The sequence below is a fragment of the Chelon labrosus genome, assembly GCF_963514085.1.
Source record: "Chelon labrosus genome assembly, chromosome: 4".
NCBI lineage: Eukaryota > Metazoa > Chordata > Actinopteri > Mugiliformes > Mugilidae > Chelon > Chelon labrosus.
Genome location: NC_140340.1, coordinates 2207830 through 2235002, shown reverse-complemented (window position 1 = coordinate 2235002; position 27173 = coordinate 2207830). Strand labels below are relative to the sequence as shown.

The 27173-nt window shown below is 41.0% G+C and overlaps 1 protein-coding gene and 1 pseudogene across 2 annotated transcripts; both read right to left on the bottom strand.

The window, feature by feature from the left end:
* Positions 1-14449: 14449 nt before the first annotated feature.
* LOC311486849 (interferon-induced very large GTPase 1-like) lies at positions 14450-21316 on the bottom strand (annotated as a pseudogene). Its single transcript has 3 exons — positions 21295-21316; positions 19937-19974; positions 14450-19853 (listed from the first exon to the last, which is right to left on the bottom strand). The product of its transcript is annotated as an interferon-induced very large GTPase 1-like (transcript).
* Positions 21317-23431: 2115 nt separating this feature from the next.
* Positions 23432-25712, bottom strand: LOC311486848 (uncharacterized protein; the record flags this gene model as incomplete). Its single annotated transcript, XM_084542870.1, has 2 exons — positions 23432-23535; positions 25094-25712. 2 exons carry the CDS (start codon positions 25710-25712, stop codon positions 23432-23434), a joined length of 723 nt encoding a protein of 240 aa, XP_084398996.1.
* Positions 25713-27173: the final 1461 nt, after the last annotated feature.

Sequence of the window (27173 nt, the reverse complement as noted above, 5' to 3'; positions counted from 1 at the left end):
TCCAAAGTGTTCATGTCCCTGGTGGGACACGTCACGTGCTGTCTATATTTTGGCATTTCGAGTTTGAGATTTGCTCTGTTAAAATCCCCGAGAATGATTAGCAGAGAGTCCGGGTGTGTTTTCTCCACGTCTATAATCTGGTCGGCGAGGTGATGTAACGCCTCCGTTACGCACGCCTGCGGTGGAATGTACACACCGACCAGCACAAACGAGGCGAACTCCCGTGGTGAATAAAATGGTCTACAGTTTATGAAGAGAGATTCCAAGTGAGGGCTGCATGACTTCTTTAACACTGTGACATCTGTACACCAACCTTCGTTAATGTAGAAGCACGTTCCTCCTCCCTTTGACAGCTGGAAGCCCGGCAGCCGTAGTGCGCTGTCCGGGATGTGTTCACTGAGCCAGGTTTCAGTGAAGCACAGGGCGGCTGAACGGCAAAAATCTGAGTTCTTGGTTAGGAGAAGGAGCAATTCATCCATTTTGTTAGGCAGAGAGCGGACGTTCTCCAGGTGTATGGAAGGGAGAAGAGGGAATACATAAGTGGAGCAGATTATTAAGAACTCCACTCAGGATAAAGCAACACAACACATGACTGATTGTGACCTCAGTAGTACAACATAGACTCAGTGGCCAGTTCATTAGGTACAGCAGTGAATTCATTCTAATGTAACAGTCCTGCTCTAAATCTAGTCTTCATGAAGGTTCTGGTGTTCAGCTTTAGTTTCTAATCACTGTAATTAGAGATTAGACAGAGACTTTAATCAACCAGGTCACACATGAATCACAGAACAAACAACATGAAGGAGCTTCCAGTCATTCATGATTTTATTCAAACTAAAAACTAGGACTGAACTTTAACTCTAAATATGTTAGTAGCAGGTACTGAAATGCCAAGACCAACTTCTATCACTGTGTATGAAGGAGGAGGAAATCAACCATGAGGTTTATGTCAAAATCTCTGAGGATTTCAGTGATAAGTTTCTTCCTGTTTCTACAGACACACAGTCCACATTCAGATAATTCAAATATTTCATTTGTTAGATTTTAAATAAATATTTCTGTGTTCAGATTGAATTGAAAACAAACTGGGGTTCAGATATAGAATGGTTACTCTGAGGCTTCATTGACGTTTGTCTGCAGATATAAGAGGAAGAACTAGAAGCTGTAATAGATTTATAGGAACGTAATCTCACTCTAAATATGTGATAAGGAGGCAGCAACCTTCAGTTATTAATGGTTAACCTGTGATTCATTATATTACAGTGAAGGTCCTGGATGACAAACATGAACAGCTGCTTCATTGACTGCAGCAGAGTGTTGGTTGATTCCAAACACAACTAAAGAAAAACACAGGAAATCAAAATGAAAACTGTCTGTTCATGTTCTCATCAAGGTTTTTAAATAACAAATATAAAAACTGAAATAAATATTAGGAGTTTGTTCAAGGTCCTTCCATCTACCACTGATGTCAGGGACTCCAGCTCTGTCCCTACCACAGAGTCCTCCTTCTGGATCAGCTTGTCCAGCCGTGAGGTGTCCTTCTTCTTCTTAGTGCTGTCTCCCCAGGACACCACAGCGTAGAAGAGGACACTGGCAACGATAGTCTGGTAGAACATGTCCAGCAGCTTCCTGCAGATATTAAACCACCTTAGCCTCCTGAGGAACTAGAGACGGCTCTGACCTTTGTTGTAGACTGAGTCTATGTTAGCCCACCAGTCCAGTTTGTGATCCAGATGTAGACCCAGGTACTTCTAGGTCTGAACCACCTCTACACACTCCCCGTTGATGGTTACAGGCTGCAGGTGGAGCCTGGACCTCCAGAAATCCACTACCACCTCCTTGGTTTTAGCTGGATTGATCAGAAGGTGGTTCTCTCTGCACCATGAGACCAAGTTGTTCACTAGATTCTTGTCCTCCTGCTCCTGTCCATCCCTGATACACAACTACAGTATCATCTGAGAACTTCTGCATATGACATGACTCTGTGTTGTACTTAAAGTCTGAGGTGTACAGGGTGAATAGGACAGAGGAGAGCACAGTCCCCTGAGGTGCTCCAGTGCTGCTGATGATAGTTCTCCAACCTGACATACTGAGGTCTCCCAGTGAGATAGTCCACTATCCAGGAAGTGAGGTGTGAGTCCACTCCCATCTCTATCAGCTTGTCTCTCAGTAACAGGGGCTGGATGGTGTTGAATGATCCTCACAGCAGCATTCCCCCTGTCCAAGTGTGAGAGAGTCTGATGGAGCAGGTAGAGGATGGTGTCCTCCACCTCCACCTTCTCCTGGTACCCAGACTGCAGTGGGTCTAGACCGTGGTGGACCTGGGGCCTGATGTGATGGAGTAGCAGCCTCTCCATGGTCTTCATGATGCTGGATGTCAGGGCGACCGGTCTGTAGTCATTCATCTCCCTCGGGTGTGACTTCTTAGGGACAGGGATGATGCAGGATGTCTTCCACTGCAGGGGGACCCTCCTAAGGTGTAGGCTCAGGTTAAATTCATGCTGAAGGGGCTCAACCAGCTCAGAAACACAGGCCTTAAGTAATTGTTGGGACACTCAGTCTGGGCCGGCTGCTTTTCTGGGATGGAGCCTCCTTAGCTGTCTGCTCACCTGAGCTGAAGTGATGGTGGTGGTGGTGTGAGGGGTGGCTACAAGCCAGCTGTCTGCAGCAGTGACTGTGGAAGGTGGAGGTGATGGTGAGGATGAGACAGTAGAGGGGGCAGGACAGTAGAACCTGTTAAAAACTAATTGAACTGGTAGCCCCTCTCCTCATCCCCCTCCACAGTGCTCCTCTTCTTGGAGCTACAGCTGGTGATGGTCTCCATGTCGTCCCACACCTCTTTAGAGCATCCATCCTTCAACTTCTGCTCCACCTTAGCTCTGTATTTCTCCTTCACCTCTTTCAGCCGGACCTTGAGTTCCAGCTGCACACGCTTCAGCTCCTCCTGGTCTCCGTCCTTAAAAGTCCTCTGGAAGCAGTCCTTCAGAGCTTCCTCTACCTCAGGCCACCATTTCCTGAAGGAGCGTTTGGTGGTGGGTTGCCTAGCAACCAGTGTCCTGTAGTGAGGTTGGAGCTGGATCAGATTCTCACATGGAGCTCTGATGTTGGACATATCTCCACCTACTAATGACAAAACCATCTGTTCCAGAATCATGTCCAACATAGCTGAAGGTGGAACAGAGGATGGACTAAATATCTGCCACTGATGTGAACTGATCCAGTACAGAGTTGAAGTAGTTGATGAGAAGAACTCAGTGACATTAGAGACATCACAGTAGTAGAGTTTATCAACACAGCAGTTGTATTGGAGCAGATTAGATGTTAATGGTGCAGGTGTACCTAATAATATGACACTAAGTGTATGTGTCACTGACATGATTCAGTCCTGACAATAAAAGAAGTCCTCAAACTATCGTCAACATGTCAGACATCAGCTTTGATTTAAAGACATTTAAAGGTTGATCAAACGTCTTCAATGTAAATGTGTTCATGTTCTGATATGAGTCAGAAATAGTGTTTACTGTGGTGATGAGTTCCTAAATCTGGAGTTAAATCTGCTTTAAAGTTGAAATCAAACACTGCTGAGATGAATCAGCTGTAATTATGTGCTGCTTTTATATCCTGATGTTTGACTGAGTTTCTCTTCAATATGTTGTAAGCCTCATAAACAAGCAGAGAAGAGATAAAAACAGGACATCACTGAGTTATACACTCACTTGACACTTTATTAGGTACACTAGTAAAAACAAATGCATTGTAATCCAACAGTCCTGCTCTAGATCATCCAGGTGAATCAGCACCTTTCTGACGCTGTTTCAACCATTACTGAACATTAGAACATTAGAAGGAGGATTTAGATCAGGACTGTTAGAATATATTCACTAGTGTACCTAATGAACTGGCCACTCACTTATATGTCTAATATTGTGCTTCTCATAAGTTGTTCTTTGTGTTGTGTTGTGAAATGATTACCTCCAGTCAGATTTAAACTGAGTCTCTTAGATTCATTGACGTGTGTCTGCAGAGATAAGAGGAAGAACTAGAAGCTGTGATAGATTTATAAACAGCTGCTGAGACATAAAAACACCACATGAAGATTTAGAGACTGAACTCATCAGAATCAGAGACATTTCTGTTCCAACAGTGAAACTAAAAAAGCTGCAGAGTCTCTGTGGAGCTCTAATGATCTGGAGTTTGATTAGATAGAGACACAGAGAGCTTTACAGCAGCCAGCTCACCCAGGAGTCACACTACAAACTACATGAAGATCAGACTTAATTCTTTTATTACAGGAACGTAATCTCACTCTAAATATGTGATAAGGAGGCAGCAACCTTCAGTTATTAATGGTTAACCTGTGATTCATTATATTACAGTGAAGGTCCTGGATGACAAACATGAACAGCTGCTTCATTGACTGCAGCAGAGTGTTGGTTGATTCCAAACACAACTAAAGAAAAACACAGGAAATCAAAATGAAAACTGTCTGTTCATATTCTCATCAAGGGTTTAAATAACAAATACAAGAATCTGAACGTAAATGTTTTTTATTAATGAGTTCAAAGTGTGTTTGGAGCTTGAAGAGGCTCCTGCTGACCCAGCACCAAGAAACACTTCATGATTTAAATCTTTACTATGCACAAGTCAGTGGAGGAGGAAGTACTCAGATACTTTACTGAAGTAAAAGTACAAATAAATACTACAATGAAAAAAGATCTGCGTTCAAAAGTCACCTTAACAAATAAGAATGAACAAAACCAACTTAAAGTAGAATTCAAAAGTATTCTAAATGTGATAAATTAAAGTATAAATGAGTATAAATTGTAATTGTTAGTATCTTTAAACTGTAGTTGGAGTAGTTGAGTAATTGTACTTAGTTTGTCTCCAGCACTGACAGTCGTGGTTGTAACAGAGCTGCAGCAGAAAGTGGAGTCAGATGTTAACATGTTAGTGTTACTGGATGTCTCAGTCTGCTCAGTGAAGCATGAACCTTGTTAAGTGGAGAAGATTTGATCTGAACAAAGCTCATCAATAGTAGCTCCAATAAGAAGCATGATCAGATGAAGATGTTTCTGAGATGTAGTCCAGAGTCCATCATCACAGCCTCGGCTCAGGGTGGAGAAAACCTCCAGACAGACTGTCAGACATGTTTTCAGATCAGGTCAGGATCACAGCAGGAGGAAAAGCACAAGTCACATGGAAAAGCCTAAAGTAGAGAGGCAGGACAGAGATTCAAACATCCTTCATACTGATGAACAACACGTCTCAGAAAGAGGAGGATGCTACAACATCAGCCTCCTCACTACTGACACCAAAACCTAAAGCAAGCTGTTAGCTGTGAAACCAAGCAGGAGGAAACTGGACATTAGATCCATGCTAACATCACTGAGCCTGCTTTTAATCTGCACTGACTGCTAGAGTTTAGATTTCAGGAGCATGTACACATGGTGGTGTTCTCTGAGGATGAGGAACTTTCTGTTCATCAAACTGTAGGAGTGTTACATTAACTTTATGTCTTCTGTTTCAGGGTTCTCTGTTGGATGGGTTATTGGTGTTGTAGTTCTCAGTGTTCTTCTTATTCTTGTCATTGTTGTTGCTGTTGGTGCTGTTCTTTACTTCAAACGCAAATCCAAAGGTAAGCTTAAATAATTATTTCTTGACAGTAGTTTAGTCAGAAATGAAACCTTCTGTTCATATTTCCACTCATGATCACTGAACCTGTTTCTGATTGCTGTAATCCTTCCTCCTGTTCATACTGATCCTAACATGGACAGGACACAATCTACAGTCCTCATTCTATTCTCTGGAGTTAATGTGAGGCTTTCAGCAGTCTGACTTCATCCACTGGATATTTGTCAAAGTTTTCTCCTTCATTAAACCAAATGTCCTTTCAGTGTTTCTGTTCCTTTCAGTTCTAAAGTGACAGGAACTTCTGAAGAGACCCACTTGATTTGAGTCTGACTGAGACTGATGAAGCTTCATCTGAACTTTAGAATCTGTTTTAGTTCAGAATGAGGATTGTGGATTTTGACCACTATCACAGGAGGAAGTATGAACAAGAGGAGTGGATCAGAACAACATGATTTAGTTCATTTCTGATACTAAAACACTTTGAGAGTCAGACACACAAAGAAATGTTGTGTCAGAGGAAACTCAGGGGAAATAATTGTGTTTTCTTTCTGCAGGCGAACTTAAAGCAGCCAGAGCAGTCAAACGCGAAGAGGATGAACAAACAGAGCTCAACAGTGTATGATGACTAAAACTGATGGTGACAGATCTTGAGTGATTTGTGTGTTCCACCCTCGTCTGCTTTTATTCCTCTGAGGACCACTTTGAGTTTCAGTGAAACATTTGGTGATAATCAGGACGTCTTGACTGATCTTTACGTGTTCCTTTCAGTTTTCTAGTTCAGATCTGCTTTTAAAGGATAAACAAGGTGAAGTAAATGTGCATGTACCTTAACCAGTTTATTCATACTATACAGTCCTCCATATGAATACAACAATACATAATAATTATTCCATTTACATGTCAGCTCTCACTGAGTTAAACTAAAGGCTTAGAACTAATGGAAGGTACAGTTTGGATGCTGCTTTTTACATTAAGATGATCCAACATGTGTCTAGAAACAAGTCCTCCACATTCCACTACATCACCTTATTTTTTTAACAAGTAAAATTCACTTAATTATTCTTATTCTTATTATTCCAGTAAATGCTCTGAACAGTCTCGGCAGCTCCACTCTCTTTATCCGTGTGTTTCTGTTCATGTGTTTTTATCAGCTTCAGTTTTCACATTTAAAGGACGCAGAGGAAACGCCAGTAATTCCACAAAGACGATGAAATCTAGTTTTATTTTTTATTCTAATCTTGGTCAGAAACAAACTGCAACAGAATCTGTGAATAAATAAAGATGAATAAATATAGAAGTGATGAGGAGACGTCCATCTCTGTCCTCTCCTTCTGCTGTGGTTTAAAGGCAGCGAGTGGAGAATTAGCGCCCCCTGCTGTTTATCATCAGACACACAACTTCTAATATTTAACAAACATTTCATATTTTCTAGGAATGAAACATGAACCACAACTCATTTAATCTCTCCCACACATCTGACCTCATCTCTACATGAATCAATCTGTCCTGCACAGATATGACTGGAATAATAAATCATGTTTTTATTCATATTATTTAAAGAATGTCATTAATATAATCTGAGGTTCCACAGAATCACTAGTCTAGATGGAAATGTTCTGTTTCTATGATGGTTTTATTTCATATGAATCATGCACCTTAATATACATTACTATGGTTCTTTAATCCAGTACAAGGGACTCTAGTATTCCACTATTAATATTAAAGAAGAATAAAAATGGAAAAACAATCAGTTGTTGAAACTATTAATTCAGGACTGGAGACAAAGATGGAGGACAAGCTTCCTGTTTATTTGGTCTCCATGGAAACAGTCCATCTCTGATCAGAAGGTCTTTCCATGTCAACGCAGCCAGTGAGAACTTTTTTCTTTTTCTTTATCCATGCCGTATGTTGCTGTCACTCTTCTAGTTTTAGATTCTGATCATTAGTTTTCTTGTCCGTCATCGTTGTCTCATTATTCAGCTCAGTTTGACTCTTGTTCTGTCGTCAGAAGGATTTTATTCTGAGTCGGATCAGAGTCAAAGTTCCCACTGGACACTTTTAGACTGTTGGTGTCTGGATGAATAAGAAGGAGCCACAGAAAATCATGAAGCTGTTAAAACATGATCAACAATGAGACAGAGAACCAGAGGAAGGACTAAAGGAACCCAAATTAACAAGGACTTCAACTTCATGATCAATTCAAAAACTTCAATGGAAATCGTTCGAACAGTGCCTATGTTCTTAACTTTTACTGTACCTACAACCTCTGCACTTTATTTCTCGCATCTTAAATTTTTTATATTTTCATGTTTCATCTTTTACTGGTTGTTTGTTATTGTTGTTTGTCTGTCCTGATTACCATGACGTGTGCTGCTGCCTTTCTTGGCCAGGTCACCCTTGTGAAAGAGGTCTTGATCTCAATGGGTTTTTTATCTGGTTAAATAAAGGTTATAAATAAAATAAAAATGTGGAACAAAAGACTCTGTCTCCTGGATCCAGACCCTGAGTCTAAACTTGTCCTGGAGGTCAGACCTGCAGTTTGCATGTAGTTCATTCATTCACCAGTTATTATCACACGGACTCTGACTTCTCTGAGCTGGAAGCTGCTGCTCTGCTGTCAATCAATGTCAATGTTTTGGAGCTCAAGTGGAATAGAATGTGACTGAAGACTTTTATTTTAAGTGCTGAGTCTGTCGGGTCCAGCTACTGAATTATTGATACGTTTGTGTATTTTCAGGTTTTATTATTTGTGTCCAGAGGTTTGAATAAAACATGAAAAAATATCAATGATGGTTTTTATTCACATACTTTAGAGACAACATCATCTTCTTTCTTCTTGGAGACACTGAGCAGTTTGATATAAAAACTTTCTTGTAGCTCACCTTTAACCACAGTTTAAATACATGCGCAAACCAGCCATAACATTATGACCATGTGAAGTGAACAACACTGATTACCTGGTTCTCATGTCTCCTGTCAGTGGGTGGATATATCAGACAGCAAGTTGAACATTTTGTTCTCAAAGTTGATGTTAGAAGCAGGAAAAATGTTCAAGAGGAAAGATTTGACTTTGACAAGAACCAGACTGTGACGTCTGGACGACTGGATCAGAACATCTCCATGGTCCTGGTCTGCAGTGGTCAGTATCTTATCAACAGAGGTCCAAGGAAGGAGGAGAACCAGAGACAGGGTCCTGGACCAAGGATCAGTGAGTCTGACCCGTGTGGTTCTGATCCAACAAACGAGCTACTGGAGCTCTGACTGCTGAAGAAGTTGATGCTGGTTCTGATAGAAAGGAGTCAGAACACTCAGTGGATCACAGGTTGTTTAGTTTGGGGCTGTGGAGCTGCAGACCAGTCAGGGTGTCCATGCTGACCTCTGACCTCTGATGAAAGCTCCTACCATGGACACATCAGAACTGGAACCTAATAATAATAATAATAATAATAATAAATCCTACTGTTGTTTAAAGACTTGACTCCAGCTTCCTCCTTTAACTCCCTGTTCCTCCACAAACATTTCCTACCACTAAATATTCCTGCGTATAAACTCACATGAAAGGCCCTTCTTGCTCAGTTGTTCTAAAGAGTCCTGCTAATGTCTCCCCCACGTCTCACTACATCTTTGTTGAGGAGCTACAGAGTTCCTCTCCTGGTCTTCTGTTCTCTACTGACAAGCAGCTGGTCAACTCATGAGGTTTTCTACGTTCTGTTCAACCTGTTTGCTGCTGGAGGGCTCAGTTCAAGGACAATTACAGCAAACTACAGAAACCTGAGTACACTGTAAAAAGCCCTTCCATGGTATTGTCCATATAAATTCATTTTAAAAAGTATATTTCTTACAATAAATTGATTTCCTTTTCTTTTTGTGTTTATATAAGTTGCATTTAAGTAGAAAGTGCGAATGTTTTGGGAACGTATTATTATCTATCATTAAATTGATTTTATTGAAGTTCGCAATAAATTAGTTTTATAAAACGCCGTTTAATGGCTCATACCGAAAGCAAAACGTCATGACACGCCCACATGCAGCAACGGAAGAACAGGTTCGTCTCTGCTCGCATCGGCTGTGACTGACCAGCGCCGTTTGTTCGGATTTGTGGCTTTGACGGATGCAAACTGCACGTAATACATGTAAGTAACTATTTCCATTGTAAAAAGTTAGATTTTAGCCGAGTGACCACGATTGTATTGTCGCTATTTAATGCAAAAGCGTCGCTCGGTTGCGACTTTTTTCGGGCGCCATGAGGCGAATTCCCTCACCGAACGTCTAACGTTTTTCCCAAACAACTAACGTACGAATAGATATGTGTATCTATATATTGCTAAATGCTGTATCTGTTTAGTTTGCGGATTTTTAAAAAAAATATCAAATGTTGACCGCTTGTTCGTTTACGTGTCGGACATTTCATTCAAATCGTCCATGTTGTTTGTCGCTGCAGGTCTGAGTAACGTCAAAATAACTGAAGTCTTAAAAGTAGAGCTGTTTAAGCTATTGAGATCAGCCATAAGGTATAGTCGCGATGAATGTGAATTATTCAGTCTCAAACCACTTGTCTTAAATTTACTGCCTCTGTCCGAATCCCAGCTGCTAGTTTAACGCTGCTAGCTTAACGCTGCTAGCTTAACACTGTTAGTTTAACGCTGCTAGCTTAACGCTGCTAGCTTAACGCTGCTAGCTTAACGCTGCTAGCTTAACGCTGCTAGCTTAACGCTGCTAGCTTAACGCTGCTAGCTTAACGCTGCTAGCTTAACACTGCTAGCATGGCTCGTCTAGTGTCGGTTAGAAGTTAACCGCTGGCTTTCTAGCCCGCTGCAGCTGATTCCTGCGCAAAGTTTAAGTTTTATTTGTCAGACTACATGCAATATAATTTTTGAAATGGAAAGAGATTATTTTCACATCGTTGGTAATCCATAATGTTTGTTATGGGGGTCCTAAGCTGTCTTCAAGGGCTCAGAGACAGTCTGGACGGCGGGGCCTCATGGCGGGACATCTTTTCATTTCGGTGTCGTTGTAGCCACACTGTCCAGCTCCTGTAGAGATACGGAGTCTCGCCTTAACCCGCTTGCCGCATGCGGCTCACAGTATAGGAAGTATAGGAAAATATAGGAAGTGAACATGATTGCAAATCAATTGCATAGGCCTAACTGTGATCTATTGATATATTTGTCTGAACTTTACATACATACAATACATTTTGAAACCATTTGTTCAAGTGAAGATATTTTCTTTTACCTTGCAATAATATTCCCTCTCCTGATATTTTCATAAAGTATTCTGTCATTTGTGTTGCTTCTTCAGAGGACCATCCAATGTACTGGAGGAGGAGGGCCAAGGAGGAGCGATTCCTACCGTAGGTAAGCTCTTAAGTAGATGTAACTGAGGTAAATGTGTTAGGGTTTTTGTAATACATCCTTTTGTGTAAAACAGTATTTTGCCATTTACATGAGGAATTGAGTTGGTGGTGGAGAATTTTGTAACCATTGATACTATCAGTTAAACTAACTCTCTTAAATGGTGGATAAAGATATTGTGTCCATCAGCGCAGTCTGTGGTGAGGGTTATTAGAAGGTAATGGCCTCCAAAGAACAAGCGAGGGCTGCCACTGCAGCTGCAGTATACACTAGAATTGTTCAGCAAGTTAACCCAGGCCTGCAATGGCAGTCAGTTATTGAGGGTTGGCTATTGGTCAGGAAAAAAAATTAAATTGGCATTCCTAACCTATCCTATCCTTTTCTATTTTTTTACAGACTGCATCATGGGACCTTTGGACACAACCATACCTTGCCTTGTATACATATGGACGGCCCATGCTCTTTTAAAAACTGGAGTACCCTTCGCTGTCACTTATCAAGACAACATCCAGAAGTCGACTCACCTAACTCACCACAAGTAACTCTCTTGTTCACCTGCCTATTGTATCAAAGACCTGGATTCCCTAGTGAAAAGGAATTTTTTGAACACACTGGTCATCATCTGAAGAATAATGAGACTGTAAAGTGTGTCTTTGCAGGGAGCGATCACCAAACAAATGTTAATGGGACTTTTGCGACACACAAACATAGAAGGCATGCTCCACATACTTCACAGGATGACGCCATAAACCTCCTCCTCCACAAGACCCTCTCCCACGTGGACACTGGTAAGGGAAACTATGTGAGAGTGCTGTTTGTTGACTACAGCTCAGCATTCAATACCATAGTCCCCTCCAGACTGGCTGCTAAGCTGCATGACCTGGGTCTGGACTCCTCCCTGTGCAGGTGGATCTACAGCTTCCTGACCGGCAGACCACAGGTGGTCCGAGTGGGTCACCACACTTCAGCCCCCCTGACTCTCAACACTGGATCCCCCCAGGGCTGTGTGCTCAGCCCTCTGCTGTACTCGCTGTACACACACGACTGCGAGGCCACTTCAGATTCCAACATCATCATTAAGTTTGCTGACGACACCGCTGTTGTAGGACTAATCTCCCACAACGACGAGACAGCCTACAGGAGGGAGGTGTCCCACCTGGAGGACTGGTGCCGGGAGAACCACCTCCTGCTGAACGTCAGCAAAACAAAGGAACTGATAGTGGACTTCAGCAGGAAACAGCAGAGGGACTTCCATCCACTCACTATCTGTGGCTCTGAGGTGGAAAGAGTGGACACTTTCAGATACCTGGGAGTGACCATCTCACAGGACCTGTCATGGACCCACCATCTGAACACCATCGTGAGGAAGGCCAGACAGCGTCTCTACCTCCTCAGACGCCTCAGAGACTTCAAGCTCCCTCTCAAGGTGCTCAGAAACTTTTACACCTGCACCATCGAGAGCATCTTGTGTGGGAGCATCACCACCTGGATGGGAAACTGTACCAGGCAGGACTTCCTGGCCCTCAAGAGGGTGGTCCGTTCAGCGGAGCGGACCATCAGAACTCCCCTCCCCAACCTGCAGGACATTTACACCAAGCGTTGCAGGTTAAGGGCCACAAAGATCCTGAAACAGCCCAGTCACCCCGGACACTCTCTCTTCTCTCTACTGCCATCAGGCCGGCGTTTCCGATGCCTGAGGACAAAGACTGAGAGGCTGAAGAAGAGTTTCTATCCCCATGCCATCCGCCTGCTCAACTCTGAGCCTTAACTGGACTTAAATATCACTGCACTTTGTTCATGAAGCTGCTAACACTGTAAATTGATGTACATATACAACCCCCCCCCCCCCCCCCCCAAGTTTACCAGTCTATATTTTTATTTTTATTCAGTCTATATTATTATTTTATTTTTATTTTTATTTTTTATTCTTATATTTAATTCTCTATTGGTGTACATTACACTTATATTGCTTACCTTGTGTGCATACTACTGTTTACTGTAGTACTATATTTCTTTCTTTTTATTTCTTTTTACTACAGGCTGCAGGTACAACAACACATTTCACTGTACATTGTACTATGTATAACTGTGCATGTGACAAATAAAAAAATCTATCTATCTATCTATTCAAACCAGGCATTTTCTGTCAAAGGCAATTGATTGAACAGGAGGAACCACTTGTTTTTGAAGCCTCTGAAGAGGATAATGATGCACTGTGCACTTCATAAGCTGAAGTCCGACTTAGTTCTGTTATGTAAAATGCTGAGGTCAGGAGTCGCTGTCTTTTATTTTAATGTTAAGTGTTTTAAGAGAATACAGTAGAAGATTGTTCTTTGAAGGTGTTCTACACTGTACTTTAAGATTTGGTAAGTTTTTCAGTAATTAATTTTAATGTTTAAAACATTAAAATTACAGAAACTAATGCTGAATACACATCCAACTGTTTGTATATGGCAGCAGTTTTGCAATAATAAATGTTTGAAATGAATACCTGTTTTCTTTATTATTCATGTCAATGCTAACTAATTATTTGAAGCACATTACACATTCAAATTATATAAAGGAAGAACTGGTCTGAATAAATAAAATAGAGTACATTAATTAACTCAACTCAAAATTCTTAATTTTTATATAAAGTGTTACCTATTTTAATTGCTTATGGTGTGGTTAATATGTTGATCTTTTTAACACTGGTTAAACTCAAATTATTTGGTTTTTCTTGTAGACTTTACTTAATTTTTTAGTGTACAGTAAAATGCATAATTCTGACTTTACTCAACTCAAAATACCAAGAAGTTCACAAAACTTGCAAAAAGTGGTTGGAAAATGTTGCCTTAATTTTTTTGAGTTGAATCTAGGTAACAGTTTTTACAGTGTACAATTTAAAACCAGTACAAAAATGAGAAAACTTTTGGAAATGTCAAATAAATGAATCAATGGGGACAAATGTCAGTTTGATTTATTTAAAATTGAATCTAAGAAATGATTCTACAAAAAGTGAAGGGGTCTGAAATCCTTTCTGTATATTCATGTGTTCACTGAGACTTTATCGGTTTAATAATAGAAAGCTGGTCTTTGAGGAAATCAAAAGTATTTATTTTTTATTATGATCAATTTTACACATCAGCAACATCAACTTTTATATGAGATGATTTATTTTACTCACTAAGTAGTAGATTTAATAAATGAAACGGTCTAAAGATTCTTTCTCATGAAGACAAAAAGTTACGATACATAGAAATCAAGATGATGAACGAGATGTAATGACAGCTTGGTTATGATCTAAGCTTCAAACACACATTATATATGGTTCCTTCCTCATACATGAGTTAGAACGTTTTTAAAATTTAGATATAAGAGGAGAAAGTGAGTCAAAGTTCAAAAGACTATATTTGTATGACGTGTTTTTCATTTGAAACAATTCTTATGTCTGAAGAGTTCTTCCATATTAGCTGAACGTCAAATCTTATTGTACTTTAACACAATGTACAGTCCACCAGTTTCATCAGTTTCATCAAAAGGTGATAAATTCACCTAAATAAAAATAAAATACAGTGTAAATGAAAGATTACTGTCAATCCAAGACACAACTTCAAATGACTGAAAACAGGATTTATGAAACAAACATATTTCATGATTATTGAAAGAGAAAAAGATAAAACAAAAAATCAAATCCCTCTTAAAACCTTATCTGAACCAACAAGTAGAAATATAAAGAAAACTATAAAATGAAAAAGTAAATAGCTGCAGTATCATTTGTTCACTGCTACAGGTTTTGTGCATCATGTAAAATAATAACACAATAAGAATTCATTTCAATCAAACTGTGACTGCTTTGTTTCTGACTGGTCTCTTTAGCTCATTATAACACACATGAACCTTTTCTGAACTAATTCATGTTGTTTCAGTTTGACTTTAAGGGAATATTGTCATTTTCTAAATCCTGCCACTGATGGAAATAACTTGTTCTATTGTTGTCACAGTCAGGTCTTCTTTATGTCACGGTTTGTCAGTCCATCTGTTTTGTCCATCTTTGATTCATAAGTCACGTCCAACAGTATCATCGTCTTTATCAGGTTTGTGTTGTGTTGACTCACTAACACATTTCATATAAACTCTTAATAGCTTCAGATCTTGAGATGTTTCTCCACTGATCTGGAATTTCTCCTCTCCCCTGGAATTTTAACTTATAGTGATCTTCCAGTTGCTTTTGAAACTTGCACACAAACCATTTCCAGTATTCCAGTTTGGACTCATCAGGAGTAATTTTCCAGCAAGCATACTTTGGACCTGCAGTTCTGTAATCTTTATAAGGAACAGATAAGGAACAGATTTCTGTAAATAATGAGAGTAAAAACTGTTGTTACTTGAAACACTTGTTGTACAGAAATTGATGTTCAGCTCCACTGTGCCTCTATAGTGACCTCCATTGATCCCAGTCATTCGATGGAAAGGAACACGGTGCTTATCAGGAGCATGACCTTTAATAATGTTGGTACATACAGCTCAACAGAAGGGACACGTTACCCAGCAGCATGAACACAGCTGCTTGATGAGGATTTCATCTGGCTTCTCTCTGGATTCCTTCATCTTATCCAGGTTGAAGCTGCTCATCTGCTCAGTGATGGACTTGAGTCCTTTCTTGATGGTTTCTCTGAGAAAGTCAAACTCCTTTATGTCACTGAAGTTTTCAGAACTAATGGTATCAAACTTTACGTCTCCTTTTAGCAAACTGGAAAACTCCCTCAGCCACATGTCAGTGTCTCCTTTCTGTATCTGGACTTTCTCTGTTGCAGCATATAAAGCCTGGTTCACAAGTTCAATGATGTCGTTGACGTTTTGCCTCAGGATCCTCTCTGCTTCATATCTGTGTTCTGTGGAGATGTATTTTTCTACTTCAGCTTTTATAAAAGCCTCTGTTTGCTTTCTTGGGTTTTGAATGTAGGTGATAAAATCATTAAAGTTCTCTTTCTCAGCGAGTGACTTCAACACGTATTTCTCCAGGTTCAGCCTGTTCCCGTTGAATGCTGGATAATTACACTTCATCCGTCCAGCGAGATCAATGGCGGTCTTGTTATAGACAGTCTCAAGAGTCGAAGCTTTCAGCTTTTCACAGATCAGTCCTCCAAGAACAACAGCAGAGGAGCTTCCTTTACAGAAGCTTCTAAAGATGTTGTAATATTGTGTTTCCTTGCTTTCTAAATAAGTGACTGGATCGTTGTTCACTTTGAATTTCATCTGGGACTCTAGAATCCAGCTCTCTGCCTTCTCAAACACGTACAGCAGGAGATCAACTGTAAATGTCTTTTTCAAAGGATATTTCCATTCAGACTGAAATGTTTCCACGTCTTCTTTTACATATTTGGCCACTTCTCGCAGATACGTTGACGTGTAGCCTCTTGTAGCTACAGGTTTGCTCTTGATTGCTGTAAGGGAATGTTCTTCAACTTTGTCAATGAGCAACTTGATCTGTTCTTTATCTTCACTGTGAAATTCAGGTTTTATTAACAAATTCGAGCTTCTCCTTAAAACTGATTTCTGTTTGTTCAGGATTACGTAATAGTCCAAATGACGTGGAACCACTGAAATGTTTTTATATCTGTCACTTCTTTTGGATTCATCTATGAGAGCCCATTCGATGCCAAGTTCTTGAAGGATGGCAAACTGATCTTCTCTCAAGTTGATGTCCTTGACAGGTTTTGTATTTGCTGTTAATTCAGTAACCCAGCCTCTCCAGACAGAGTTGAACTTCTTCTCAAGCTCTTCATCTTTGGCCTTGCCCTTCAACTGTTCAGCGAGATATTTGATTTGTTGTAGCAACTTGTTCTCAAACTCTATTTTCTTGTCATCGAGCTCTTTCCGAGCATTTTTTAGCTGGATGACTTCATCCAGTTTCTTTTTCACTGCTATCACCAGCTCCTCATGAAACTCCTTGATTTTGTTTTTGAATCGTCCGCTCCACTGGGCCAGCATGTCTTTATTTCTGTCATCTGCAAAGTACGTTGTCATTGCTTTCTCGATTTCTTCGTATGTTTCTCTCATTTCTCTATAAAGACAACTCAACTCAACTCTGTGTACCATTCCGTTTTCAATTCTGTTGTAAAGCTGGTTTTCAATGGTCAACATGTTGCTCCTCAGGACCCAGGTCCAGTTACCGTAGTGGACCTCAAGTTTTCTGTACACTGAGACTTCAAGTGTGTTTTTAAAACTGAAGACAAAGTTTTCTTTCAGAAGGGCATTCCACAGGTCCTGAACTTTGCTGCTGAACTGTGAGAGAGTGATCCCATCAGACTTTGAAGCTTTAGAGAGGATGAAGCTCTTCACTTCTTGGATGCTGTCACAGTAACCTGGATTGGGGGGAGCCATGGGTGGACTGCCCTCCCAAAGCTGAGCAGAGTATTTCACATCTTTTAGCACATCAAATTCAATGATGTCACTGAAGCTCTCTGCACTAGAACCCTCCTCTTTGGCTGCTAGTTGGGCCATCTGGTCCAGTTTTTCTTGCAGGCGTCTCTTTCCATCCATGTTTTTTTCTGCTGCAGCAACATCTGTAACGTTCTGATGGACAAACACACAGCTGGGAGAAAGTTTAACTTTCTTCATCCTCATGAAAGCCTGAACAACGATCTGGAGAACATCTTGCATCTCAGCTGAGTTCTCTCCAAAAATGTTGATCAGCGTCATGTTTCCCAGACCAACAACAAATGTTGCCAGTTCATTGTTATGGTGAAGAATAGCATTTCCAGCTAACTCAAGAGCTCGCAGTCCTTCAGTGTCCACCACTAGAACATAGTCAAACGTAAGCTTTCTTGAGCTCCTCTGACACTTTGACCAGCTGCATGAAGGCACCCTTTGTGCACCTGCCAGCACTCACTGCAAACTGCAGTCCAAACATGGCGTTCAGCATTGTTGATTTTCCGCTGCTTTGTACGCCCAAAACTGACAACACAAAAACTCTCTGGTTGCCCAGTTTGTTGATGACCTCCTGTAAAAGACTGGAAATCCATGTTAAAGGCACATGACCTGCATCACCGTCCATCAGCTCCAGTGGGTACCCTGATATCATCAGCTGTGCAGCCAGCTCAGGGTATTTGGACCAGCCAGTCAGTGTGTGCTCGGTATCTGTTGTGACATGAGCTTCATAGATCTGTCCCATTTCTCTGAAGATGTGCTCCAAGCCAAAAGTGGCAGACAGTTTTTTTGATATGTCTTCTAGCCTTGTTTGCGTCTCCTGTAACCGATCAAACATGTCACGTTTGTTCTTCAGAGCCAAGACCTTAGACCATGTCTCATCATAGCTTTGGAGAACTGAAGACAGATTGTCTGTGGAGAGGTCATCCATTAAGATCTGCATCCATTTAAGGAAATACTCTTTGTCTGTTTGTGGCAGTGATGAGAGGCTTTCAATGAACAACTCCATCAGTTTACTGCAGGAAGCAGCACATTGTTTTTTCCTTATGTCCTTCAGTTTATCTTCCTTCTCACATTTGTCCTTCTCAATGTGTCCTTTGAGATGATTCAGCTCTTTCTTTATTCTGCACCACTCGTGCCACAGGCGGCCCAGGCAAGGGAGAAATTTGTCTCTGATGTTTGAAACATCCATCCCCTTAAGTAAATTCATTATTTCCATAGCAACAGATTTCCCTTTTTGGCAGACTGGGTCCCTTTCATCCACTCTGATTCCAGATACCTCAGCCATGGTTTCTAGCTGGAAGGAGTTTCTTGATCTTGAATCACCAAGAGAAGACAAATATTCTCCAATAATCTTTTTCAGTTGTTCAGATATATCTGACATGCTTCTTTCTTTGAGCCCCAGTTTGTATTTTCCTTTGATCCTAACAACATCACAGTTGTCATCAACAATGAGACAAATGAGAGGCTTTTGAGATTTAAAAAGGGTCAACATTAGTGGCCAACTTTTGTCATCTTTGTGTAGAGTTGGGACAAGAACAACGTTGACTGAAGATTTCTCAGTCAGTATGTCACGCTGTTTTTCAGTCAACAGAGCGTCACCATGAAGAAGGCAATGCAGTCATTGAAGGCATCATTGGGTTTTCCAGCGGGGCAGTACCAGGCTATCTCTGCAACACCGTCCATCAAATGGCGAGACTTGGTGCTACCTGGGGAGTTTCGGTGGAAGAAGGTGCTGTGGCGCTCGTTGATCAAAGTGTTCATCAGCTCAGACTTAGACATTGAGAGTGAACCCAGGCGGAAGAATGACACCAACGGTGTCTGAGCTTTGCAGATTGGAATATTCATAGTGACAGCATGTGAACCATCACTGGCTTGAGTAGCCTTCCAACTTTTAGTTATTTGTCTGAATGTCCACAGAGGACACTCGATGTCCATTGTTACTGGGTCAGGAACAAGCAAAGGTAAGGCATACTGACACTGAGACAGCTTTGTAATCATGCTCTGTTTAAGGAAGTTGTCTGAGCAGTGGAATACTGCCATTTGAACGTCCATTGGATGCACATGAGTCTGTTTTGTCTGGTGTGAGTCTACACTGCTCATCAAAAAAGTCTCCAAATCACAGTCATCTGTCTCAGCGGTGTCAGACACTGGATCAGGATCTAGATGGGTCGTCTCAGGTCTGTCTGGTCTTACAGGAATGTATCTGGCCCTACAGTCTAACATCATCAGCCTGCCAAGAAAAGCTTGAGCTAGATCTTTCTCAGATGTGTCATGGTGCTGTTTCACAGGTGGACCTATCTTAAGAAAATCTGCTGGTGTCAGCTTCTGTTGACGTTTATCTTGAAGGTGGAGTCTACCAAGAAGAGCTTCAGTTTCTGCTTGACGTTGCTTCTTCCTGGTGATTTCTTCAGAAACCTCCACTGTCTGCAGTAAATCAGTAAATAAACATGAACTCTATGTAAAAACAAATCTATCATGAGATGGGAATGAGTAAAAAGTCCTGAAGAACTTGTGGAATAAATCTGAACTTCTCCTACCGTTTGTTTGTCATCCCTCTTTTCTTCATCTGAGGTACCTGCAGGACAGTAAATGAGAAGTTAAATCAATGTTCAGTTTTCTAATGTTTGCTGGAAGTCCTTTGAATTTTACAAGTAGTTTTTTTTTTTGATTATCATTATTTTTATATGTACTACATTACTTTTTATTATCTGTGCCGATGCACGAGCTCCCATTGCATGGACTGGAGGCTCCTCCGAGAGAGGAGTGCGCCGACCAGTTTTCGAATTTTTCCCCATGTGTGTGTATGTGGAATTCGAGACCCGTTTTTCGTCCAAAATAAATTTCCCTCCTCACCTTTCTCAATCGATTCAGGCCACAATTTTCACAGTACGCGCGTGGGTACAACACTAAATTGTAGAAAACCCTCGGCTGACGCTCACAATGTGTTCGTTTTCCCGATAGGACTTGTAGTTTTTGATTTATGAGCATTTGTTCGGACCCCTAATCCTAGGGTCCAGTTTTTTTGGACCTCCCTCTCACTCAGTCAGAGGTGAGAGGCAGAAGGAGACTCCAGCAGCAGGTGGCCCTGGTAGCCATGACAACCGGACCCTAACGAGCTTACACACGCAGCAGAAGAGGAGCACATTCACACAGACACAGAGTGCCAAAACATTATGACCAATCCTGACGAGCAGACTCAGCACAGGTGCACACAGAAAGTGGAGGGAAAAGGGTTCTGAGTGGATAACAGGATCTGCCAAAACATTAAAACCCCCCAAACCATTACTGCAGTACTGTAGGGGGCCAGAACCTGACACTATGACCCCCCCACTCCAACCTCCCACCTCCCCTCCCACTATAGCATTACAGACACAGACTGACAAAACATTAGGGACTCTCAGACTGTTACAATGGGGAGGCAGAACACTCCATGACAAATTGTGGAACGATCTACCACTGCACATCAGACAAGACCCTCACTGTCCATTTTTTAAAACTTGTCTTAAAATCCATTTTTATTCCTTGGCTTTCGACCCAGCATGACACCCTGTTTTTGTGCTTTTGTTTAATGCTTTTATTGTTTTTATTATTTTTATTGTTTTGCTGTTTTTAATAGTTTATTTATAAAGCACTTTAAAACAACCACAGCTGAAAGAAATTGCTGTATATAGGTAAGACAAAGTGGAGTAGAGTTGAGTTGAGTGATGTGATATAATATGATGTTTTTCCTTAAAAAATGATTTACCACGCACACTTGAAACTGGATGGCAGCATCATCGGCACAGTCAAAAGTTCCTCAGGAATTTTCTAGTTTTTTTTAATTATTATTGTTTTTATTCTGATTCAAATCTGAATGAACTTTCAGAAGAGAGAGTCTAGACCAGTTGTTCCCAACCTTTTTTGGGCTGTGACCCCATTTTAACGTCACAAATTTCTGGCAACCCAGAGACATTTCTCTTCTAGAATTAGTTTTTGATCATGTTTGATATACTGTGTTACAAATACACAGTAGCCAGATTACTGCACAAAGTGACATTTTATTTTCCCTGATCCCATGTACAGGTGAGCTTGTTTTTACAACTGTTGTAACGTGAAGTTGGAGAGAAGCTTAGACATGTTTCCCTCACAGTAGGCATCAACTTGACGTAACAAGACAGGAGAACAGGTGGAGGGATTGCCACACAATTAATTTATTAACGGAAACATACAAAGCCAGGTCTCACGGCATATTGCTAAACGCTATAATAGCAAATAATAAACGTTTGTGGCTTGTAGCCTTCGCGAGCGTCCACATTCACAGAGATTGAAAAAAGGAAGTCGAAAAAAAGGCCAGTTGCAAGAGTGAGACCTGCTGACCTAAGTGGTGAAAAACAAAGGAGGCGCCACCGTGTGGCGTAAACTGGTAATGTCCCATGTGATACTCTGGCTGTTACACTGTGTTTCCGTTACCTGACTATGGCCGGTAAAATCTGCCCATGTCCCGTATTTTTAACCCCACCGGTCAAAACACCCGGAGTGGGATAAACTGGTCAAGATAGTCTGCGTGATCGCCGTCTCCAGTGTGCCAGCAGAGAGGTTCATCTCTGCAGAATAGAGGTGGAAATAAAGATTCGGGATCCGGCTCATATAACCGGCCATCAAAGACGACTCAAGAATCATGAATCTAGAGTCTATTTAACCGGCTCAGTTGAGTCCTACCACATTTGATTGATATATAATCAATAAACGGCTCCATTCAAACATCTTACATCTCACTCGGCAGAGAAACAAAATGTACTACCTGACTTGACAGCCACTCACTGACCTAAGGACTATAGAGAGGGGAAACTTAACCAACTGATGAATGGCAATAACAGGTAACAGTTGTGTGGATTAATATTTTGCTGTTCTTTCATTTTCTCCTTTTATCATCAGAATTCAACCAGCTTAAAACAATAAATGAACACAACTGGATGCCCTGTGTTTGTGCATTGTTCTGACCGACAACCCAATGCGTTGATCCACCATAACCCTGAACCAGTCACTCCTCACCTCACAGGTCAATATCAATATCAATATATAAAATCAAGGCAACAAGGAAAGAAGTTAGCCAACTATCAAAAACACATGATGAGAAAGAGGTTCCCTAAGAAGTACAACAATCTGTCCAAGCACTGCCAAGTGTAAAACGGAATTTTAGAACATTCTCAAAACATTATGGTGCTCAGTGCTCAACCTTATCATTTGTATTAGTAATTTTAAATTTTAATTATGGGGGAAATGTGTAAAGTTTCCATTTACCACTGTTCCAAGGGGACATTAATTAATGAGGAACACCATTGGTAAGTTGTGTTCTGTGTTTTATTGACACAAAAATTCAGTAAATTTAGTTCATTGATTAAGTGGAAATATTAGATATGTTGGGTGGCACAGTGGAATTGTGGTTAGCACTGAATGGTTGTCTGTCTCTCTGTGTTAGACCTGTGATAGACTGGAGACCCCGCCTCTCGCCCAATGACAGCTGGGATAGGCTCCAGCAGACGCCATGACCCTCCAGAGGACATGCAGTTATAGAAAATGAATGAATAAATGAATATTAATTATGTTAACAATAAGTTGTCACGTCACGAGTTTTGACACTTTTAGTCATCACTCACTGCCCCTTGCTCTGCTACTTTGTTTTAGCGTGGAATAAATCTGCAGATCCTGGTTCTCGGTGTCTGATTCAGTCTCAAGTTTGCTACACAAGCAAAGACTCACAGCGCTAGCTACCCACCTGGAGAGGTACAGCAGAGAGAATCCTGGAGAATAAACCGTTTTTCTCCACTGAACACCAGGGGAGCAACACTCCAGCTACTGGTAGATGAAGCAGTCACCCAAGACTGTAAGACCAGACAGACCAAACTGTGCACACCTCGGCTTGACTACAGGAAAGCGTATGCTTCAAGCTGTATGGCAGATTAACTATTTGAACACAATTCATGCTACCGCGATATATTTTGCATCACATGACTAAAGTAACACTACAGACATTTTAGCATTGAAGTAAAAGATCAGTAGAAGCAGAGATCTATCACACCTGGAGTGATCCTAGGTGCAGCCTGTGCCAGACGACCCTGAGACAATTTGTCATACAGGCAGGGTATAAGGTAGCAGCCTTATGGAACACCATAACCAAGTTGCTGGAATAGTGTACAGGAAAATCTATGCAGAGTATGGACTGGAGGTCCCATGGTCAATGTTGGAGACACCTCCAAAGGTGGTGGAGTCACCATGGTGATGGCTGAGCCAGATGCAGACTGAGAAGCAGATGAAGGCTAACTAACCAGATATAGTAGTAGTGGACAAACAGCAGAAGAGGACCGTAGTGACAGATGTAGCCGTCCCCAGCAATAGCAACATCATGAAGAAGGAACACAAGAAGCTCAAGAAATATCAAGGGCTGAAAGAGAAACTAGAAAAGATGTGGAAGGTAAAAGGGGTCCCCGCTGTTACAGGATCACTTGTGGTAGTTACCCCCAAACTTGAAGAGTGACTCCAACATCTGAGATCTGAGATCCAGAAGAGTGCAGTACTAGGAACAGCTAAGTTACTGTCCTCAGATTCTCCAACTACCAGGCCACTGGTAGAGGAAACGGAGGACCACCCACAAGGGGTAAGAGAGGACTTTGTGTTGCCACACCTTGTATAATTGGATGAAGTGTTATGGTGCAATACAATTCAATACATTTATTTATGCATTGCATGGAGTCAGTCAGGGTTGCATAGTTGTTGTGTCCTGTAATTGTTATTACACTGTGGCGACACTAGGTGGCTCTACAGAAAAGGATGTTGGGTGCTGAGGTTAAGAAGGAGGTAGGAAGAAGAAGACATTTTATGGAGAATGCAACCGAAAACCTGTAACTCTGCCGCTACGTTAGTTGTGTTAAACAAGTTAAGCCATGCTCAGTAAACTGTTTGCTACTACGACTCCGTGACTTGGTTTTCATTACCAGTTTACAATAGTCCAGCACTCCGATTCATTTTGTAACTTTTCCTAAGTCGGTATAGTAATAAGTTTATTGTTTTTGCCTAACTCTGTCAGAAAAAGAAACTTTCTTGCTGATGTGTCTGAGAGAGATTTAACTTATTTCTCAAAACTATATCCCATTGTAAAGAGAATCATCTACAAGTGGTTCAGATTTCCAACAACTGAAATCAGCCCAAGTTTCATGCCAGGAGAACTCTCCCAGAACCCCAAAATTTCATCACAAAATCTACAACTAACTCTGTACTGTGACTGTGTCAGTACAGTGTAGTGCATGTGTCTACATTCAGGAATAGATGCACACATTTTACCTGGCTTCCTTTGCTGCCTCATCAACTGATCAGTTTGTGGTCATAGATTCAAGCATGAATTCTCAATCGTGTCAAATAGTGCTTGGAGAAAATATGATTCCATCTGCCTAAAAGTTGAAGTTGAGGCAGACCTTTCAACAGGACAATGGTCATAAGAAAACCAAGGAATGCCTCAAAAAAGATGAAAGGAATGGCTTTAACAAAGCCAAGATTTACCAGGCAGTAAAGATCCCACATTCCTTATGGACGAGGAGTCAGACATTTTTGTGAGAACGTGTCAAGGACTAGTGAACGTTTTTTACATGACTGTACAGATAGAAATGTTTCTGATGAAGCTGATTAGATGTAATCTGAGAATGACAACATTAAAATCTCACCTGTCCAATGCTGATGACATGTGGAGGGGTCTGTCCGTTCTTTTTTGTAGGATTTGTCGTCCAGGTGTCTTCTCTGCTCTTTATTTTCACTAATCATCTTTTCACTGAAGCAGTCTGGATCATTTACAGAGACCATGATATAGATTTTTTCCAACAGATCTGCTATCTCCTTTTCATCCATCATACTATTTGTGCATGTGTGGTATCTTTGTTCAACAAAGCTGGTGTTAGCTTTCAGGTCTTCTAATGCGGTTTCACACTCTTCATGTAACTTATGGGTCACGACTGTCATTAAATAGTCACGTGCCCTCTTCCCAAAAACCTTTTTGAGCCACTGCACTCCAAAACGGTAATGGATGCTGTGCTGACCATTTTCCAGCAGTAAGAGAAAAGCATGAATTCCCTGATTTGATGGAATTTTGTCAACGTGTCGTAGACCGAGCATGTTAATGATACGGATGTGTCGGCCACAGAAATCGTACAGTTTGGATGAAAATGGTTCCACATTAGTTTGTTTATCATGTTGAAGTAAGTAGTTTCTTGGTCCAATCTCAATTGAATTTTTGTCACCAATCAGCACAAGAGTGAGTTGAGACGTCACTGAAACAAAACATAACATCACTGTTATATTTCAGAAGTCATTAAAACACACTCTCACAGTTTGGTTTCTGATATTACTGACTACTCTGAGTGTTTCCCTGTCATCTGTAGACTACTGTCTGTTTAATCACTTTCATCTTCACAGTGTTGGAAACTCAATAAATTAAATACAGAATGTAAAATCTTACCTCTGTCATTAGTCACTTCTTTGTTCATCTTGGGATGTTGAGCTTCACCAGGTGTATTCACTGAGTCAGTCTGAGAGAAAAAAAAAAAGATCTTATTGAACGTATAGAACCTGTTTCACTTACTAAACATTGACATATGACATTATCTAGTGGGTGGGGCTTAGCTGGAGCCAAAACAATCCACAGGAATACATTACACAACATTGCAAAATTAACTATGAAAACATTAACAGACGGGACCAGCCTCAATAACACAATAAATGGAGGATCTGATACTGTGCCAAGCGTGTAAACTAAATAGAAAATAAAGGCATATGAATCCTTTGATGCCTACAACTATGTCCTGATAGGTCATGAACATGAATTAACTTAAAAGATTTAACAGTTGATTTTTGTATTGTGCTAGCTGAAGTTCTGTCTATGTAGCTGCAAGGCTGGAAAACAAACCAACGACTACGTCTGGACAGCTAACTGCACTAGCATGGCTGGGTAAGTAACCTACAAATTGAATTAGTCAACCATAAAGTGACTATATACGTGTTGTATATGCAGTAGTTATATAGGATAATGAATATGCTAATGGAGGCTTTTATACAGGGTCATAGGTGAGAGGCTTTGCTATGTTCGGCAAAATATGAGGTAAAAGAAGCTTGCTATCAGCTCATTATTCTAACGTTAGCTAACTTTCTAGTAGGAGCTAATAAATTCTATTTTGTCAAGGCACAAACAAACATTTCTGATGATTGTCTCGGTCCAATAATCTCATTTTAACTCGTTTAAGCACAGGTTTCAATGATCTTTTTGAAAACAATTAAATTTCAGTTTGGTGCTGTTAACCTTACTGCTCCGATTCTGGCACCCAACAACACAACAAGATGACATGTTGATAACATGGTTGATAATCACTGTGGTTTTTGCCTCGGCCTCCAGCTAACCATTGTGACGTAGTTGTGACATAGGCCGTTAAAAAGTCTATTTCGGGGGTCGGCAACCTTTAGCACTCGTGCCACGGGTGGCACCCCATGGCATAAACACTGGCACCTCTCAGTGTAATGACAATCGTTCCTTTATGTGTGGCCTGATTTCTTGGGTTTCAGTGACAGCTCCCGTCCACAATCCCCACAACACTGTGGCCATGGTCCCGCCCACATTCCCAGAGACCCACGCATTACAGATGTTGTCAACAAATAGGCTAAAACTAGGGCATTCCAGTCCTCATGGACACAAGAGTTTGGTTTTGTATTTTTGATGTGTGCTGTGTACACTTTATGTTGTGAGAATGTGCCGAAGAT